General features: G+C 43.4%; 1 protein-coding gene across 9 annotated transcripts in view; it reads right to left on the bottom strand.

The window, feature by feature from the left end:
* HERC2 (HECT and RLD domain containing E3 ubiquitin protein ligase 2) overlaps positions 1–21,034 on the bottom strand; it is a 100,951-nt gene that overhangs the window by 4,314 nt on the left and 75,603 nt on the right. For all 9 annotated transcript variants that reach the window (XM_077343412.1, XM_077343415.1, XM_077343418.1 and 6 more), the window contains 15 exons: positions 20,293–20,448; positions 19,208–19,323; positions 18,582–18,780; positions 16,037–16,251; positions 14,926–15,103; positions 13,849–14,010; positions 12,796–12,887; positions 10,939–11,078; positions 8,208–8,395; positions 6,830–7,027; positions 5,624–5,707; positions 3,889–4,030; positions 2,528–2,722; positions 2,317–2,429; positions 614–804 (listed from right to left, as the gene is read on the bottom strand). In XM_077343412.1, coding sequence (XP_077199527.1) covers positions 614–804; positions 2,317–2,429; positions 2,528–2,722; positions 3,889–4,030; positions 5,624–5,707; positions 6,830–7,027; positions 8,208–8,395; positions 10,939–11,078; positions 12,796–12,887; positions 13,849–14,010; positions 14,926–15,103; positions 16,037–16,251; positions 18,582–18,780; positions 19,208–19,323; positions 20,293–20,448 — 2,369 coding nt within the window. The remainder of the gene's footprint in view (positions 1–613; positions 805–2,316; positions 2,430–2,527; positions 2,723–3,888; positions 4,031–5,623; positions 5,708–6,829; positions 7,028–8,207; positions 8,396–10,938; positions 11,079–12,795; positions 12,888–13,848; positions 14,011–14,925; positions 15,104–16,036; positions 16,252–18,581; positions 18,781–19,207; positions 19,324–20,292; positions 20,449–21,034) is intronic.

Genomic DNA, 21,034 nt, shown 5'->3' with positions numbered 1-21,034 from the left:
ATTAGCATGCCCTCTTTACAAAATACATCGCCAGAAATTTCTTTCAGGCATCCTGCAGAACAGAATTAATGCAAGGGAGATATTATGCCAGCAACCCCTTAAGGACAATGATCCTGATGCCACAAAGGGAGTCGGCAAATTTCTAGAGACCGTTATCAAGGGTAATTCCAAACCGCTTCACTGAAACTATTTACATGTGCTGTTGTTTTAATAATGTGCTTGAAATTGCGATTTTGTATCAATTTTACATTCATACTGTTTTACATATTTTATATGCCATTAAAAGTATTGACTGATTGGTACTTTTCGGATCTGGAAAATCAGTCTTCGTTTACCATCCTAATTTATTATGAATACTTTTTCCAAAACTCATTTAAGTAAATTTCATAGGAAATGCAGCGGCCCTCTGCAGGTCTGTAGGAGAGAATCTCAAACTAGCAAGAGGCCAGCAGCTAGCTCAACCTCTGGTTCCTCTTGTGTTCTTTTTACTATCTTGTTTCCCTTTTCAATAAAGAAGCAGAGGGGTCAGATTGACTATGCCCAGGTAGCAAAACCATACAATTTTCATCTCAACACAACAGCATTCTAAATAGGATTTGCCCGCTATACAAACCTGTAATTTATTGCCAGCCTCACATACTCGGCTCGATTATCCAGTGTTATGTGGGTATATTTGGAACTTAGCTGAATGTCTTGACCGCTAGCGTTTGGCACTGTAAAAGGCAGACTCATGGCTTCGAATTCTTCAGAAGTAGCTTCATTGTCTCGGATGTACATGAGCCCAGGAATAAAATCCTTATCAACCTTTCAAAGTAAAAAGAAAACAAAAAACTTCTGTATACAACATGGGAGTTTCAATGACACTATTAGGAAGCCATAAATCCAGCCAGTACACAGAAAAACATAGGGTTGGAATATGCCTAAAAAGCTCAATATGCCCCCAACAGATTCAGTGCTGGAAAAAGAAAGTACTTCATGCAATATATAACTGATTTACAGAATTCATTGCTGTTAGATAAGGCAAATGCCATTGGTTTAAATAATTTTAAAAGGATTGAGTCACATTCTTGGGGGACACAGCTAGTGGTGATTACCTATGTAAATGGGGCCTCCATGTTCAAAACTTGTATGCTATCAAGTGCAATTTGCTGGAGAGGGGGAGAAGCAAGGGAAAGCCACTGACCATCAGAGCATGCACAACTTGTCACTGTGGGAAACCTGACTAGATGGACCTTTGGTGTCATCCAGCAGGGTTTCTCTTAAGATGTTACCGAGTTTTAATTATTTCTGCGAGCCAAATGAAAATGCCTCATCTAGTTGGTGCAAACCGTAATAAAATTTCTACTTCTACTACTGCCTCATCTAGTTGATAACATGATCTGTCACTGAGGCACAGAAGATCAGCATAGACACATATAGAATGAATCCTTGGGACATTAAATTAAGTGGTAACTATAGTAGACTAAAAAGATGTACAGCAATGGGGTAAAGAAGAAACTTTCCTAACACTAAATGTTTCACAAGGAACCTATTTTGTCACACACAGCATCCAGAGAACACAGATATAGTTTTTACAATTCCTATCTTCTTTACCTAAAACTCCACCTAGAACTTAGGTTAAGGCTAAGAGGGCTCCCAACAGTATGATTGACGCTTGAATGGTTCTACTAGTTTTCTGAGGGGTCTTTGGAGCCTTTGGACCCAAATTCCAAAATAAAAGCTGCATTGATTATAGTTTCACAATCCACTTACTCATTTTATATCCAAAATTTATATCCCACCTTGCTGACTTTACAAGGATCACCATTTGCGGTCTGCAATTCTGAGCACTTTTGTTTTGCCATCAACTCATAGTGAACTTATAGCAATCCTGTAGGGTTTTCAAGGGTTTTCAAGGTTCACAGGTGGTTGGCCTGCCTCTGCTCAGCAACTCTAGATCCTTGGTGGTTTCTCACCCAAGTACTAACTTACCTGCTCAGCTTCTGAGATCTGACGAGATAAGGCTAGCCTGGGCTATTAAGGTCTAGTAAGTAAATCCTATTAAATTGCTTAGGCCTGGGCTGTTATGCTCTGGGCTGATATTCTTTTGTTCATGAAGTAGAAGAGGGAAAAAGTTATGGGCTCACACATGCCTACAACCTGCCCTTCCAACCTTTCCTACTTTCCTTACCACAGATGGAAAGTAATTACTGTCTCTAGCTGAATACAAAGTCTATTTCTGGCAAAAGGTACTGTCCTCTAGCAACAAAAGCTAGCGCTATGCTTGGTTTCAAACTTTACTAATGCTACACAGAGGAATTTAAACTTTAGGCTTGCCTCGCTGAGATCCGCAATTGTTAAATTCATTCCAGCCAACTGTTTCCACACAGGTTCTGCCAGGTTAAGGCTAAGAGGGCTCCCAGTCCGAATGGCGATTCCAAGCAAAACTCCTGAGTTGAAAACAAGACATTTATATGCAGATTTGGATGCAGCTCATTACGAAACTGTACAATTTGTAAAAATGATGCAATCGTTATATAAGAATTACCCAGGAAACGAAACATGTTCATGTGCAACAACGACTTTGCTGCGGGGTTCAAGAGGAAGCAGTCTCTGTTGGCACCCGATTCATCCCTCCCGTTGGGAGTCACGATCAGGAGTGGTGTCAGTCCGTTCTGAAGTTCCTCACACATTTCTGCTATTGATTCACTGTACCCACCCCCGCAGTCATCCACGGATTCTCCTAGGGGAAGGGGGAAACATTTTATGGGACCATCAACACTAATGGCAGATTAATTTAAAAGCCATAAAACAGCCCTGTCTATCTGAACCGTTATGTTCCGTAGAAGTGAACAGTTGCCAAATGTCTTTATTTTGCCACTCAGCTAATCTCAAGGAACTTAACAGGCGGTACATCTCAAAATACTGGCAGATCATTAAGAACTCATTAGACCCACCAACATGTGCTTCAGTGACAGAGATAGACATTTTGTGTCATCAGCATGATCTATTAAAAAACAGAGTTCCCCCCCCCATCTCAATTAACATTTCAGAGATGTTCCATATTTCAAATGCCATAATCATTAAGAAAGAGGCATTTCCCCCCATCTGATACAGGACAAATATTACTACGATGAAAAGAGAAAACACCCATCCTAAAAAATGCATTATGGAAAGTTAAATAAGGGAACCTTCACAGTGTTAACAATTTATTGCATCATGCTTACAAGAATGCTGATAAAGCTTGAATTATATTATTTCATATTTATCTGAAATTCAACTTAGTTCTTAATAATTACCCACAAAGTGAAAGAAGAAATCAGATAACACTGGCCCCAGAGAAGCATGCCTGGCCTTGACCCGGGCCAGGACTTTTTCAGTCCTGGCCCCAACCTGGTGGAATGAGCTCCTGGAAGAGCGGAGGGCCCTGATGACGCTGTCTCAGTTCCACCGGGCCTGCAAAACAGAGCTCTTTCGCCAGGTGCTTGATTGAGGCCAGGACCAGGAACAACTGTGGCCCCTCCTCCGGCCAATGCTAGGCCATCTTGTGAATTCCCTCCCTGTGATGACTGACTGTGGATGGGGAGGAATGGGATGACACTACTTCCTGTGTTTTATGTTATTAGGGGGGTTGATTCGTTGTACTGGGGTTTTTATTGTTTTGTGTGACCTGCTATGAGTACATGGAGAGTGGCAGGATATAAATAGAAATAATAATAATGAATAATAATAATTATTAGTGCAAATAAATGAGGGGACCTCATCATTAACCTTATCTATATTTGAGTTGCAAGTTTGATTTCCACAAATGCTTTAGCTGGAGCAGCTTTCTCCTTCAACGTGATACGCATGCAATTGCTTTGATTGAGAAGTTAGAAACGTGAATTATATGAAAAATGAAGAGCTTACCCACAAACTTGACTTTCCAAACTCGATGAGGTAGAAGGAGACTGTCAGGGCTGAATGAGCTCATTTTAGCACACATCTGTCCAAAAACAGATTTTGTGCCATCTGGACCAGCCAATCCTCCTTTACTTCTAGAACGCTTTACCTGGTCATCAAAAAAATATTTTAAAAATATGTTGCAATACCAGGATACTTTTATGCAAACAGAATACTTGTATGTATACCAGCCAGATGAATTCCCACAGCCACTCATGACAGCAGGCATTTCTGAAGACACACCCTTGATGCCAAATAGACTAGGAGTATTTAGAAGACCCAGGGGTTCTGTCCTGGAAGCTTGCTGGGTGAGCTTGGGCCAGTCCCACATATTCAGCCTACCTCATCTCACAAGACTATTGCGAGAATCAAATGGAAGAGACGAACCGCAATGTAATCCCACTTTGGGTCTCCACCAGGAAGAAAGGTGGGGAATATACAAATAAATAAAACGTGACAAATTTCATAGACGACTATGGAACTCTACACAGCAAATCACGACCAAGACAGAATAATCCAGACCTATAAAAGGGTCTAGTCTCATGGCACAATAGTCCGAGGCCTTTCATTGTCAAAGGACTTCAAGGCCTCCTTAATCCTGCAACTTCAGCTGAACAGTTTTCCCTAACGTACACTTTGCAATTATTTGGGCTCCTGGTTCCAAACCTCAAGATTCCTAACACAGCTGAAAAGGCCTCTCTCAGACACCCAGGAAAACTGGTTGTGTTCAGACATAATAGATTATTGACCCGACTTTGTAATAGGCATTTCCTTAAGAGTTTCCTTCTGGAAATGCCATTTTCTATTGCTACAAGATATCACATATGGTGTTGTCCAGCCCTCTGACTGAACTCCGTAATAATGTTATTGTGATCATTAAGTTTCAAGAATGCAATACCGGCATACAACGTACTCTCTAGCCATAACAGCATTTTGTCTCTACCATAACGGTATCATCCCTTTTCAATCTCCAGGAAAAAAGAACCGCATACTAGGAAAAACTAACAATGAGATAAAGGGTAACCTGGGTATGTGCATCAAGACTGTGGTACAAACAGGCCAAGCTTCCTTTCCACACTGTGATCCATAGAATAAAACAATACTCTATATTCAGGCTTGAAGAAATTCCTCTTGAAAAGGCACTTCTGGCCTAAGGGCTGACGTTAAAGTTTTCCACGTCAATGAAAGGAGAAGAAAGTTCTTGTAATAACCACTTCCTTCACCAATGTGACCACATGTGATGCCTAAGAGGTCAGTTTCCTTGTCTTCAGTTGTACTTGGGGCCATTTTGATGTACTTGGAATCATGTAAGCAAAGGCCGATCGAAATCATGTGAGAGAAAGGGTATGGAGATAAAGCATGATTTCCTTTTCATAGCCCTACTTTATGTCTAAACGAAAATATAATACAGACTAATGTATTATACTGGTATCAACAAATGACCTTTCATGCTGCACTCAGATGACTTCCTCTCTTCCGCCACCCAGGTTTAGCCTCTTTTAAAAACAATCATACCAAAATAAAAGAGAAATCCAGTATTATAAGAGGTTTGCTATATTAATTGCTCAGACCGGATGAAAACCCATCCAAATTTAACTGGCACAACAATTCCTAAGAGCACACCCCCAGAGACCAAGTGGAAGTTTTTATGCTAACAACAGCCTCAGCTTCAAGGTACCCCCACGAAATATAACTCTCTTACCTGTATTCTGTTAAGTTCTACAACTGGTCCATGTTGACGGTCTCTCACCATAGTTGCTTGCACGACTTTTCTAAAAGCTGCCTCCTAAGGAAGACAAAAAAGTATGTATTTTACTGCATCAGACTGTTCTTCACTTGCTCTCAACCACCAGGACAACACCTCTGCTAAACCCTCTTGCATGGGCAGAACACAATGTGACACTAGCAGGAGGCCAAAGGATTAGACCAATAGCGTTGTGCTGCCAGGATGGGGGCAGCAAATGGCTGTAACCTCTGCCTAAAAGCATGCCAGAAGAGACCCTAAGCAGCAGCAGCAGCAGCAGCAGCAGCATCTCTCACATTCTCTCATTAGGATTCATTGAGAAGTGCCAAGCAAGTTGACTTGGGAACTGTGCAACTTTATAAAAAGTAGACTGTGATATATTTTGGTCAAATATGTTAGTAATTTATTTCTTGTATCCTCTCATTTATATGATTTCATACTTTATTATTGTGGTTTCTTCGTTGTATTAATATTCTGCAGTATTAAAACATAATTCAAAACAAATCCCAACAAGCACCTGGTCACAGGTGGCACTTGGCTCCTTTCCTATTCTTGTGCTGATATTCCCCCCGTGTCTGGCCAGGCAGATGAGGGACCAGCAGATCCTTCATGGGCTTGCCTTCTCTCTGCCTTCCTAGCAGGCCTTCCTAGGTGCACATTATGGCAGACTGTATTGTAACTGCTGTAGCATCACCGAGCATGGAGGGGCACTGATGGGAGTAGCTGCTGCATCTATTATTCTTCAACTGATCAAGGAAAAGAGACCCTGCAAGAACAAAATGCTTGACTACCCCGTTTTTGGTGATGTCATCAGAATTCACACCACCAATAATGCTGTTCCACAAAATCAATGGTCTTTTCTGCTACATGTGTAGCAAAAAGGAATCTCCTCATAGCCCTGACACCTCTGGGAGGCTATGTCCCTGCTGGTCTACATCACCTTGGTAGCCTAAATCATATAAAAATACCAGAATTGCATAAGTATGCTAGGAAAATGTCAATAATCATCATCAAGTTCATATTGCTACACCATGAAGCTTATGCAGAAAACCCTTGGATTTATGCATAATATTTTTTCTCTGGAGAGTTTCACATACTGTTATCACCACAGACATGTTTCTTAGCATGTGATTTTTTAGCGGAATGCTGAAAGCTGACAGATACCTTTCCTTGAGATATCAAAATTCCACGCAAAGTATCAAATCCCACTGATGGACCCTGGCCAGTCTCATCAAGGCGTCCTTCAAGGTCAAACATGGGAATGCAAGGGCAAAAGAGTTCAGAGATATGGTGCAGCAACAACAGCCTATTCCTCAAGGAAATGATAGGGATTTCCTGCAGATGATTGTACTCCATGGGTACCTAGAACAATCACAGTATTTGGATTTAAGGTGTGGTTAAGTAATAATATGCAAATGCTATATAAGGTATTACTAGAATTCAGTTAATTGTGTGCTGAAACATCCAGGTATTGGCTTTGTTTGCTGTTTGGTATTAACAAAGCTTTATAGATGACATAAATAGAACTTCTGAAGTCTAGTTAGCTGTACCATAAGGATTCCTGTTATCATTGTCTAGAGCAGGGGTAGTCAAACTGCGGCCCTCCAGAATTGTAGTCCATGGACATCTGGAGAGCCGCAGTTTGACTATCCCTGGTCTAGAGAGCCAGACAGCAACACCATTCTGTACAATGATGAAGTGAAAGGAGAGAAACTAATTCCCCTATACCCTTCCCACCAATTTCTTCTCATAATGAAGATATTCTCTGCTTCTGCAGTAATATCTGAGCATCTTCCTTGTATTACAGCTTAACGTGACAATATTCAAAAGGACAGTAGTTCTCATTATATTAACCACTAAAGAGCAAAGAACTGGTTTTAAAATGGTATAAGGCTTTTTCTGAATTTCTGTGATTTTACAGCTTGCATCCACACACAGAACTTCATGCAGAACACAGTGATACAGCTCAAGCAAATTGTCTGTATTTTGTGACTTTTCAACAATGCCTGAAAAAAATTGTGCTTAGTTTCTATGTATATCCAGCTTTTCTCACTGACTGGGATCTAAGGAGGCTTATTATACTGTTCTCCCCTCCTCCAATCTCATCTCCACTGTAAAAGCCCTGCAGGGAAGGTTAGGCCCAGGGTCAGTCAACAAGCCTCCAACCACAGAGTGGGCATTCAAAGTGGTGGTCCCAGGTCCTAGTCCAATACTCTAGCTACTATGCCACTTCCGCTCCCTGGTTTCCTGCTCGGATACTCCTCTCCCACCCACTTCACCACATCACCAAATCCGATGGCTACGTGGTATCATGATGTCACCCCAAAAGTCATCAGTTTCATGATGATGACCCTAGATCAGCCAGCATCCCCTTACTAAGAACTGTCCATGTAAATGATCCAGGAATAAAGAAAAACTAGATGCACTGAAGCAGCACAACTCTAACAATAATGTTGCATAGCCGATTACTTTGAAGTGTGATCAATAGGATGTTTCACCAAGAATATTTTACACAATACTGATAGCAAAGAGAGTGTTTTACCTGGGTGGGGAGCTTGCCGGCATTAGCAGGCTTACTGGTGGACCAGGCCAAGGTATGTGCGGAGCCACAGGCCACTCGGTTGATCTTTTTACCCTGAAGTGCTGCAACCAGCCGTGGTCTTTGGATAGCATTTGTTGTCCCATCGCCAAGCTGGCCTTCATCATTATCACCCCACGTGTACACTTCACCTAAATCAACCCAAACGACGATGTTACCGCAGAGGGACACTAGATATCGAAGGTACCAATTACAAACACCGCTTTGGAAGGATACGACACAGAAAGCACAACACACCATTTCAAACTGAGAATAGCTGCAAGAAAGGCTGGCAATGAAAATGCGACTTGCTTAGTCAGAATTTAAAAAGAAAGTGGCTTTGTCTTCATAGTGACTGCGTATCAATACCTCACTGCCTGCAGAACAAACGAGGGGGAATACTGGAACCGAAGGCAAGGACTGGGAACCCAAAGAAGGAATAGAAGCAATGCTGATGGTGTCCCCTTAAAAACTGCCAATAAAAAGGGCCAGGGTTTATTCTTGTTTCAGGGGCTTCAAATGGGCACACACACCGGCAGTCCCTCCTGTTCCAATGCACTTCTGCAGCAGCATTCCTCCCTTGCAATTCTGCTCTAAATCCTAACTTCCTTCCCCAGACAGCGAAAGCCACAGCACCACACACACTGCGAGGCAGAAGTACAAAACAAAACACTTTACTGTTCAATTCCCCAGGCACTCCACAGGGGAAACAGAGCATTGCAACCCACAGAGTCACGACGACATGGGGTGAGAGTTGATATGGCTTCTTTCTATACAGAGGAAGCTCACTGAAGAACATCTCTCCAGGTAATTAAAAATATCAATTGTATTTATAATGTGAGAGGGTAAATAGAAACATGGCTGTTCCTAATATCAAGGAAAGAAAACCAACCTTCAGAAGCTGTGATGGGAGGAAGTGGAACAGCTTAACCTTCCCCCCCTCAACGTTTACTCATAACCGCTCCCCTGAGCTACTTTTCCACTTTCTTACTGCCCAGGTGAAAAAATGCAAAAGAAAGGGTGATTTAAAGCCCAAAGGTCTTATGTTGTGTAGCCGTGTTTTTTCCTTAAGTTAACCACAGCAGTCTGGTGATTGATAAATTAATCTGCTGTGTGATATTTTGTCTGGCCCACATTAAAAGCCAAAGAAAACAATGTGTGGCCTGTGGATCAAGCAAAGGAACCGCTCTGCTGCTTTCCCACCGTGGCCTGGCATTCACAGGCACTCTCTGCCTGCTTAGATTGCAAATACCGTTTTCATGTTTATAAGAGGGTCACAATCTTGGCCAGTTTGGCGTGAGGAGACAGAAATCCTGGGCTTGCCACGAGGGCTTTATTCACCCGTGGATTAGAAGGCATCCTCCTCCTTGTTCTATGGGCAAGGCATATGCAGTATTTTTTTGCAAAGGCTTCCACAATCCTCGGCTTGAGACGGCTCACATAAAAACCCCTCCCTTAAAATCCATAACGATCACATAAAATTACAATAACCCATTAAACAATAACAGCAATAACAGCAATAGATGGCAATACTAATCATCAAGTCTCTGCCACCTCAGCTACAGGGAGGTGGAGGGAACTAGTGCTCACTCACTACCGCCAGATTTCATGGGGGGGGGGCTGATCCTCCTCACCGCCCAGCCTCACCGTAGGCCTGGCGGAAGAGCTCCATTTTACAGGCCCTGTGGAATGCTGGTAATTCCCGCAGGGCCCTCAGCTCTTCCGGGAGCTCATTCCACCAGGTCGGGGCCAGGACCGAAAAGGCCCTGGCCCTGGTAGAGGCCAGGCGGGCTTCCTTGGGGCCAGGGATAACCAACAAGTTGGTCCCCGCCGAGCGTAAAGCCCTGCGGGGGATATAGGGCAAAAGGTGGTCCCTCATATATGCTGGGCCCAGACCACGAATGGCCTTAAAGGTCAAAACCAAAACCTTGAACCTGATCCGGAATATAACAGGTAACCAATGCAGCTGCCTCAGGACTGGATGGATATGGGTCCTCCATGGGGTGGCTGTGAGGACCCTAGCAGCCGCGTTTTGGACTAGTTGCAGTTTCTGGATCAAGCCCAGAGGCAGGCCAGTGTAGAGCGAGTTACAGAAATCCAGTCTGGAGGTGACTGTTGCATGGATCACTATGGCTAGGTGTTCAGAGGACAGATAGGGCGCTAGTAGGCGGGCCTGGTGAAGGTGGAAAAATGCCTTGCCAGCTACCTGCTTAACCTGTGCCTCAAGTGTTAATGAGGCATCAATGGTTACCCCCAAATTCTTGACTTGAGATGCAATATTAAGTTGCGTCCCAGCCAGAGAGGGTAAATGCGCTTCCTGATCTGCTCCCTTACGGCCCAACCACAGGACCTCCTGTCTTGGAGGGGCTGAGTTTCAGGCGACTCAACTCGAGCCATCTGAGGAAGACAGACCCACCTCTAGCATAACAAGTCTGAGGAAGACAGACCCACCTCTAGCATAACAATCACAGAAAAAAAATCAGCTTCTCTCTGGACTTACTGTAAGGCTCAAGAACTGATAAGAAACCCCCCAAACAATTCTGTCCAATTCCTCCTCTGCCAACTAGTACAGGGAAAGGGACCTTCCAATCCACTGATGAGAAGCTGATGTATGGCTATCAGCTGGCTATCTGCTCTCTATCCCCTTTATTGGATTCAGCAGGGAAGAGAGGGGACCAATAGAAACGTGACATACCATCTTCAGTGCAACATACGCAATGTAAAGAGCCGGTTGCAATGGCGATGACTTTCTTTCCTTGCAATCCCTGGACCTGTCGGGGTCTCCTAACATGATCATCGGATCCATGGCCCAATCGATGGTAATCTCCTTTGCCCCTGCATTTGATACACAAACATTATTGTTTTGTTTTCATTAGCTGATAGACAATTTCAAATTTTACAGATCTAACTTTCTTTAAGCATCCACTACTAGAAAGGGTAACCATTCAGTGCCTCTTCGTTTCGATGAAAGACATAATGCCTTACGTTATGTTACAACTAGCAGTAGCTCCGTAACAACTTGCAGCAGCATCTCCTTCTTGCCTCCCTTCCCTGCAAGCCCCACTAGACTCTCCCTTTTTCCTGCTTCCTCTCCTTCCCACCCCACCAGTCAACCTATTTTTATCTGCCCTCCTGTCTTCAGATTTCACTCCTACCCTCTCTAGAACAGTCTCTACCCAGGAAAACTATGGCCTGATTGTGCAGAGTTGTCTCCTAGACTGAGCTTAGTTTCACAAAAGAGAAGCCACAATTTGCAAGGGTGCCTCATTTCACCCTGTTATCTCCACACACACAAACACAGTTTCCTCCTTCCCTTCTCCTGGCAACCCCATATTCTTGGCTTCCTTCACTCTTTTCTATCCACCAACCTACCTTTTATCTGCCCCCCATTGTGCTACATTTATTTCCTTCATTCCTTTTCTCCACAATGGGGACCCAAAAGAGCTTACATCGTTCTCCTCCTTATATGTGAGGGAAGCTAGGGGCAGAACGTGTAACTAGTCCAAGGTCACCCAGTGGGCTTCTATGGCAGAGTATTTGAGCCTGGATCTCCTAGAAGCTAGCCTAACACAGTACACTACACCACACTGGCTTTGATGCAATGGCTGTTCTTGGAAGCTGCTGAAAGCCAGCTTAGTGTAGTGGTTAGGAGTGTGGACTTCTAATCTGGTGAGCTGGGTTTGATTCCATGCTCCCCCACATGCAGCCAGATGGGTGACCTTGGGCTCGCCACACACCAATAAAGCTGTTCTGACTGAGCAGTATTATCAGGGCTCTCTCAGCCCCCCTCCCCCCATGTGTCTGTTGTGGGGAGAGGAAAGGGAAGGTGACTCCTTCAGGTAGGGAAAAGCGGCATATAAGAACCTGCCATGCTTTTGGTGGGAAGCGGTCTTCACTGCTCTGAGCTAGGACAAAATGCATTCTCTAACTCATCTATGTTATCTCCTGTATGCTATGTCTTTGAACTGCTGTATAGACTAACTGATCATGTTATGTTAACAGGATAGCACCAGAAGATAGAGGGAATTAGTGGTCATCTGCAGCTTGGCCTTGGGTGCTGAAAGTAACACCTGAGTGTGCATGGGGGTGGTTCACTTGGGAAAGTAGTAAGCCCACCTTTTCTAAACCAAGGCACGTTAGAAGGTCACAGGGGAGTAGGACGACTGAGAAATATATTGAACTGCATGTAGCTGATAAATCAGTTCAACAAGAAGCCTCATGTATTCTGTCTCTCTTTTTCAATAAACCATTTCTTGTTGCTATGCCACGTGTGGTTTGTTAAGAATTCAGTGGGAGCATTACACCTCTATTTTGTTTAAAAAGAACAAAATGACTGGGGGGGGCGAGAGGTAGATATCAGATATTTCTGAAAACCTGGGACTATTTTGAGTCTGTCTTGTCTGCTCAGGCTCCAGATCTAAGTATCCTTCCTCGCTCCATAAAATAGTCTCAAAGCAGATTATGACATTGAAATAAAAACAAGAACCTGATTAAGACATTTCCAAAAAGAAGATGCTCTAATATGTTTGCAATCAACAGCAAATGTACTTACCAGGTATACACTGCTCCTGATTTGGTAAGGGCCACAGAAAACTGAGAGCCACATTCCACTTTAAGTACACCAACACCTGTGAGAGAATCAATCTGGGAAGAAAATTTGAACTTTACTCAAAAAAGAAGACAACTCCAGACCTTTGTAGTATATAGATCTTACTTACAATCTAATCAGATTTTTTAAATTGTCCAAAACTTATTTTCAGTGCAATTTAAAGAAATTACTTAATCTCTTGCTTACATATGTCAGCTTGCTTAAACTTCTCTTTTTAAAGAGGATATGATGACCTATAAAATCAATATTTATAAACCTCTGTGTGTCCTTTTTTTCTTTCTTGAACTTCACAGCCTTTTCTCACAGGGGGACACTAGGCAACTAGATCTGTACCTAGAATTCCAAATTTTACTCTATAACAGGAAGACTGCTGAACTGAGCCTCTAGCCGGGTATATTTTGCAAAAGCTTCCTGGAAGTCCATGTGTATAACGTCTTCCAGATCACCATGATAAAATGTGAACCTCCTCAACAACTCCAAACGTTCAGCGAGGCAGAATCTCCTTTTGCAAAGCAATATATGGACCTGTTAATTAGCTGTGGTTCCTAGGAGCATAGTGATTTACTCAAATACTCACATGAAAAAACAGAAGTTTTGAAAAATCTTTGTCATGTTAATTCTAATCCCCCCAAAAACAGTGCCATTCACTATTACCCTTATTTGGCCAGGAAACCGTGAATGTTTAAAAAAAAACCCCAATAACCCCATCACACACATGAAATCTGAGAAATGTGCTATCTGGGTTCATCGGCAAGAGGGCAATTCTGCCAGGGGAAAGTGGGACATCAACCTTGATTTATCCCCCCGCTCTTTGAGACCACATTTCAGGAAGTGTAGTGAGCTGAAACAGGTGCTATAAGAATGCAGGAAAGTTCTGGTCCACAAGCAAAGTGGAGCTCATGTTACTTTGGAATTAATCCTAAGATTACAAGATGTCAATTCCTTGCTTGTCAAACATGCACAGACTTACTATAAGAGAATTAGAAATCTTAATACCTTCATTGGCACTTTACAGCCATCACTGCCTCCTCTTCCAAGTTTCCCATAGTCCCCATCACCCCATGACCAGACTGTATCATCATCTGTCAGGCAGAGTGTTTGTGCATCTCCACTGCCACAGGCTATGTCAATCACACGGTAGCCCTGGAGTGCTTCCACCTGAAGAACAGACACAGCTTATCCATGAATAAGTTATATGAAATTTAAAAAGATAAACAAGCACGCACACAGGTATACACATTCTTTTATTGCTGAGCAAATGTTGCAACCCAACAATTCCTTCCGTTTAACTTATGCTAAGAATAATAAGCACCAAAGGTTTTTGTACTAATAAATGAAAATGGAATAATATAAAGTGTAAATAAATGCTGAACTTCTAAAGTAAATCATATCTTCTTGCATCCTGTAAAATTGAAAAAAAGCATCATCACTAACAACATCTTTCTAAAACTGTAAATGCTTCTCCTAGAAACAGAGATAGGAACACCATGGGGATCAGAGGGGGGGGGGGAGGGAGCCACAGCTTCATTGGCAACCCCCACCCCAAAAAACCTCTGGGTTCAACTCAGAATCCAAACAATATTTTAGCACTTGCTTACTATAAAATTAAACTACAAGGAGGACTGATACACAGAAATTAGCCTAAGAGGCAGTTTTCTACCAAAAAAATTAAACAAATGACCCCTCCACTTCTGAAAGGTATTCATAGTCCCAATTAATACATAATGAGTCCTATTCATGCTTATCTTAAATTACACAGACAGTAATGAAGTTTGCATTTAAAACTGAATTTAATTGCTGCATCACAATAAGGGGCATGATTCATTAAGAAGGTCCCCAAGACAAAACAAAACCGGCAAAAAACAACAAAGCAGAACAATTTTTCTTGTTTGTCACTAGAATTCATTGCCATGAAATTCATTGCCTCCCCCACCCTCATGGCACAAGGTTCCCCCATTACTGGAAGGACAATACAGAACTTCACCCATATGCTTCCAAGTCCCAAAATAGTCGTATCCTGCACCCATTAAAAAGATGAATTAAAGTACATGACCAACTTGGAGACCCCCTTACCAGTTTTGGTTTCAGCTGATCTTCACTGTCCCCGTGGCCGAGGCGTCCGTATCTTCCCTTGCCCCACGTGTAAAGATCCCCTGCAGCAGTAATACACGCACTGTGTGCCCCACCTGCTGCGATGTCAACAATTTCTATGCCTCTCAAAGATTCAATGACACGAGGACGATCGCAAGGACTAAAAAGTACAAATTCAAAGAAAAGCAAGAAATAATTTGGATTCCCTTCCACCCTGCTTCATTTAAGAAACATACCTTAGTAAATATATTGCAAAAGTTTATTTTTGTGGCAAAAGCCAGTCAGAGCCTTTAAACCAGTGGTCCCCAACCTTTTTATCACCAGGGACCGGTCAACACTTGACAATTTTACTGAGGCCTGGTGGGGGGGGGGGATTGTCTTTTGCCAAGTGACGTCGCCGCGGCCTGAGCCCCTGCTCCACTTGCTTTCCCGCTGGTGCCCCTGATTTCCCGCCATCCACTGGGGGGCGCTGCCAGCAGCAGCTGCGCAGTGCCACGCCGAGGGGAAGCCCCAGCCATGGCGACCGCTGGAGAGCACCAAAGGTGAGCCGGTGGCAGAGTGGCAGGACATCCCCGAGAAAGCAGCCAGTGAGGAGGATGAGGAGGAGCCACGGCCCTGTACTAACTGATCCACAGACCGGTACCCGGACCGAGGGTTGGGGACCACTGCTTTAAACCATCTTGGAATAAACAGCCCTAACAAACATTTTATTAGTTACGAGTTCAGCATTTTGTTCCATTCTCAAATCTGTGAAGTGACAGGACAGAACAGCCAGGCAGGAGCCCTACCAACATTCATCAGAGGTTCTGGAGGCAGTGCCTCAATACTGTGCTGTGTACTGTGGATGAAGACTGACAAAAGGAGAAGGGATGGGGCACATCTGTTATCCCACTACAATGCGAATGACAATGTGAATACTGCTCTCATGGCAGTCAACCAGGCTATCATGAAATCATCAACAATACTGATGTAAATATTAAAACTTTATGTTTGACACACCCACCCTGGGTTATCCAGTTATCCTCTTCTGGAGTTTCCAGATCCCCACATTCTAAAACAAATATATTCCCTATTTAAAAGCTTTTTGGATTACCTTCTGTTCCCGTGACCAAGCTTCCCATCTTCTGCCTCCCCCCAGGAATAGACTTCTCCTTCTGAAGAGAGTGCCAGACAGTGCTTGCCTCCAGAATTCACAGCAACTTTCTTTATAAAGACATGTTGTATGGATTCTAATAATGTTGGAGTAGAAACAGACTCTGTTCCTCCAATTCCAAGCCGTCCACCTGCGCCGTATCCAGTGGCATACAACTAAGAGAATGGAGAGGCTTTGGTAACTATCATAAGTTCACACAGAAGAATATAAATATTCAACATAGATGGGTGTTGACAGTCACTAGGAAAAGGACAGCCTTATGACTGAATCAGTCCTAAAGCATATGTCTCTCAGAACTCCAGGCCAAATCAACACAGGTTTGGTTCAGATATAATTCAAAATCTTAGATTAACTGTGATTTGTTTGTGAAACCAAGATTCAGCTCATGGACAATCAGTCAAATCCTGATTTGTTAGGACAAATGAAGACTTTGTCACCATTATTCTGGTCACACAAATCTGTGTCTTGGGGGTGATTTATTTATTTATTATCTTGATTTCCCCCCACGACTCCCGAAGCCAGTCCGGCTTATGGTGGTTTACAATAAAAGAATAAAACAATACAATATGATAAAACAATACAATACAACCTATAAACAAAACAACAATGATCCTTGATGGTGGAAAAACAAATCTAAAAACCCACCCCATACACCGATTGGTCCTCAACAGCCACCATCATTCTTGGGAGAAGAATCTGTGCCCAGTTAACCAAAGGCAGCGCCTCTATGGGGCCTATATAGGGAGGGGCCCGATCTTCCGGGCCTGCCCTCAACCAAATGCCTGGCGGAAGGGCTCCATCTTGCAGATCCTGCGGAATGTTCACAGCTCCATCAGAGCCCTCAGATCTTCAGGGAACTCATTCCACCAGGTCAGGGCCAGGACTGAAAACACCATGGCCCTGGTCAAGGCCAGTTGAGCCTCCTGGGGACCAGGGACCACAAGCAAATTCATACCCACAGAGCGGATAGCCCTGTGGGGGGCATAAGGAGACTAGCAGTCCCTCAAAAAAGCACAGCCCAGGCTGCAGATGGCCTTAAAGGTAAGAACCAAAACCTTGAACCTGATCCGGAAGCTAGCTGGTAACCAGTGCAGCTGCCTCAGCATATGCTGGACATGGGCCCTCCAAGATGATATTGTGAGGATCTTGTGGATAAATGACAACAAACCAGATAACCAAATGCGTTTCAACCCCTCTTGGGGTTTTCTTTAGTGGTCTAATATTTAAATTTAAATATTTAGTGGTCTCATATTGATATTGATAATGATAATGATAATGCATAGCTGATGATTTTTCTTACTGGCTGGAATTTTCAGTATAGTATCAGTATAGCGTCTATGTCTTCATATATCATCACTATCAGGCACAGAAGCCTTGAGCAGCACATATAGTTCCCACAGGGTGGTCGGACTCTAACATCACAACAAGGATTGGAACTTGCAGGCATTACAGCCCCCATGACTGCCACGAGCTTAGCTCTCTGCTGTCACATGGAGCCTGAGATGTCTTGTAAAACTGAGTGCAAAGAGCTGTTTAGAATACCACATAATTTGCATGTCAGGATTAAGCAACTATTACAGAAGTGGGGGCCTGCAAGAACATTCAGGGACTTCTCATTCCCTCACACACACTGTTTCTTTTCCCCTTCCCTGAAAGCTCCCATAGCTTCTCACCTTTTCCTTTTTCCTTCTCTTCATCCCACCTACCAGTCAACCTATCTTTATCTCCCCTCCATTCTGGCTCCAGCTTTCTCGCCTTCCCTTCCTTCGACACTCTCCTGAAAAAAACTCTGGCCCAGTTAGGCAGTGCTGGCTGCTGGGATAAGCCTAGCTGAACAGTGAAGAACCAACCATGACTTGAATCACTAAACTCTGTATCCACTTTCCCACACTAGTTCCTTTTTTCTTCTTCCTGGCAGCCCACATATCTCCACCTTTCCCTGTTCCCCCTTCTCAACTTCCCAACCACCAACTAACTTTCACTGTTGTGATTGCCTAGCAACCCCCACTGAGGGTATTTGTTTCTTAAAGCTACAGGAGCCACTTCTATTATTCAGGACAGAGTCTTGCCATGTTTTGGAGCGGGCGTTTTTTTCCCGATTTCAGATTTTTCTGCAAATCTGAGGCTTTTCTCAGGTTTCTAGAAATCTCTGTCTTGACTGTTGAAGGCTCCAGCTTCTGGATTTAAGTATCCATACTGATAACCACATAAGCAGTGCTGAGATGCTTTTAAATGACACCTAAAGGTGCACATCAACAGAATTACTTTCACGGGCTGTTAACAAGCCAACAACCAGGCACTGTTAATGGTATATCATGGTGATGTGTCCCAACACTACAGTAATACAGCTCCTGCAACAGAGAAAATCTTGCCAGATGAATTACCTTTTCTAACAAAACCATTTTAGATTTAAAAGATTCAAGTTTTCCTTTCATACAAACTACATCAGGTTCTGTGGGTTATTTGAACTGTTAAATATTCTTACCTTTCCATCAGCAGTCACTGCAAAAAGTGTCTGCTCACCACCAATTAACTGAATTGGCCTTAGTGTGGCAAGGGCTTCACAGGGAGTTGGAACTTTGACCTTTGCTCCTTCAATGCCCCCAAGCTGTCCTCGATGATTATGCCCCCAACCATAAATAGTTCCACTACCTCCAGCAGAAAGAGTCCAGTCATCAGGTCGCCTGTTGAGAAAACAAACAGGTGGCGTGGCAATACAACATTCATGGCATCCTCAACCTTGTGATGTACCCCCAGAACTATCAACGAGTCAGTCCTAGAGATCAGCCCTGACTACTCCTTAAAAGGCCAGATCCTGAAGATGAAACTGAAATACTTTGGCCACCTCATGAGAAGGAAGGACTCCTGGAAAAGAGCCTAAAGCTGGGAGCGATCAAGGGCAAAAGAAGAAGGGGACGATAGAGAATGAGGTGGCTGGATGGAGTCCCTGAAGCAGTCTGTGCAAACTTAAATGGACTCCGGGGGAATGGTAGAGGACAGGAAGGCCTGGAGGCTCATTGGCCATGGGGTCGCGATGGGTCGGACACGACTTCACATCTAACAACAAAAGCCCTCCTAAACTGTAGTTCTTTCTAGCTCCCCTCAAATTACCTGTTCATCCACTGCACAAGTTGTTCATCCTGCTCTCTTTTAAAAACATCATGACTTTCATGTAGAGCATCCATGTTTTCATTATCTGCCATTAATTCTCGAATTTTCTTGGCTACCTACAATACAGATGAAACCACACCATGATCCATTAATAGTAAACCAAAGCAAGATATATCTGCTTGGTTGCATTTTGTTTGACTACTAGAGTCCTAATAAATCATGCAGAAAATGATAACAGGTTACAATTTGTTTGTCAAAAGCAGCCAATGGGAACTGACAGGATGTTGGTGAGGCAGAGAGGTGAGGGTTGAAGACAGCAGTTAGTGGAGTTGAGAGTGAGTCTGGCTGATTTAAGCTGTGGAGAAGGGCAGCTTAAAGCTGACTGGAAATGGTCAATTTGTAACCGAGTCCCACATGCTAGAATAGGGAAACAGTTTAAAAATTCAATTTAAAAGAAACTGTGTAGTCTCTAGCTAACTTTCTTGAGCCATAAAAATTAACCTCTTATTTATTTAACTCTGTGGGAAAGGAAGAAAAGAAACACACTAACAAGCAAAGATCCGTGTCTGTATGTTTTAGGACGGGACTAAGTGGTAGCAGTAATGAAATATTGTTTGAGCCCCCAACCCCAATAGCTCTGTGCAGTGTCTGAGTGAGGGGCAATTGCTAAAGGGAGCTGGACTTCCCTGTCTGGTGGTGTCTCTGGGACCAAGAGACAGTGTCAGGGATGTGAAATAGGCTAGAAAGGTAGCAACATAACTACCTGACCTACCTGTAACCCTGAACCTGCAAGACTGGTAGGTAATTTGTATGAGTGAGAAAAGCTGTCACAATCGGAAAGCCTCAAACTACGTCCTGGTAATGTTTTTTTGACTGGAGGCCAACAATGTATTAAATTTTCTCACATGTTACATAACTACTTTGGATAACCTTTTAGGGGTGCAGGGCTAGGTATTACTTGGAAGCGTGTGTCGTAAGAGTAAAGCTTAATTTGCTCTCAGGGATGCCTAGGAAAGCTGCAGCTTAGTTTTTCTTTTACTAAGGTTTACATATTCATCTACTGTCGTATTCCGTTCCGCCAGTACCTCATCAAGGAAGAGTCGAGGCAATGGTGTTCTTTTATCAAGGGCCACAGCAACCCTGGAGGCCATGCAGTATCTTCTGAACCAAGCCCATTTGTGTGTCTCTGCACAGCAGGGAAGGGTGTCCAGTTCCAGATCACAAGCAAGAGCGACAAGAACCTACAGATGAGAGAAATTTAGTTCAAAAACACAAAGCTTCTGTTGGATCACATAATAAGATTACAAACTATTCCCTAGATGTAAATCTTTTAAAATAAATCTACAGCAAGGGTCTGCAATATGATGCCCACAGGCCCACTGGCAGTCTTCAAGCAAAGGTTGGATACACACTTTTCTTGGATGCTTTAGTATGCTTAGGGCTGATCCTGCGTTGAGCAGGGGGTTGGACTGGATGGCCTGTATGGCCCCTTCCAACTCTATGATTCCATGATTCTATGATTATGGTGGTTCCAGCACCTTTCCTGGCCCCACCAAGTGTTTTTAGAAAGTGGGCAGGACCTGGTGTCAGTTTTGCCCAGCAATGCTTCTTCTTGGCTACTGGAGATTTTATTGGTTGTACAGGTCTTTTAGAATATTGCTTTATGGTACATTCCACCATAGCACAGTCACTGTGGGGCAGAAATTAAGCTGTGGCAGCCATTTTATAACTAGATCCACCTCCTGAGGCAGCCATTTTGTTGCTATACCAACCACACTGGGTCCAAATTCCAAAGGTGTCCATGAGCTGAAAAAAGGTTGGGGACAT

The sequence above is a fragment of the Paroedura picta genome, chromosome 6 (assembly GCF_049243985.1).
Source record: "Paroedura picta isolate Pp20150507F chromosome 6, Ppicta_v3.0, whole genome shotgun sequence".
Lineage (NCBI taxonomy): Eukaryota > Metazoa > Chordata > Lepidosauria > Squamata > Gekkonidae > Paroedura > Paroedura picta.
Note: the sequence above shows the minus strand (reverse complement) of the source record. Positions and strands in the feature narration are given on the sequence as shown.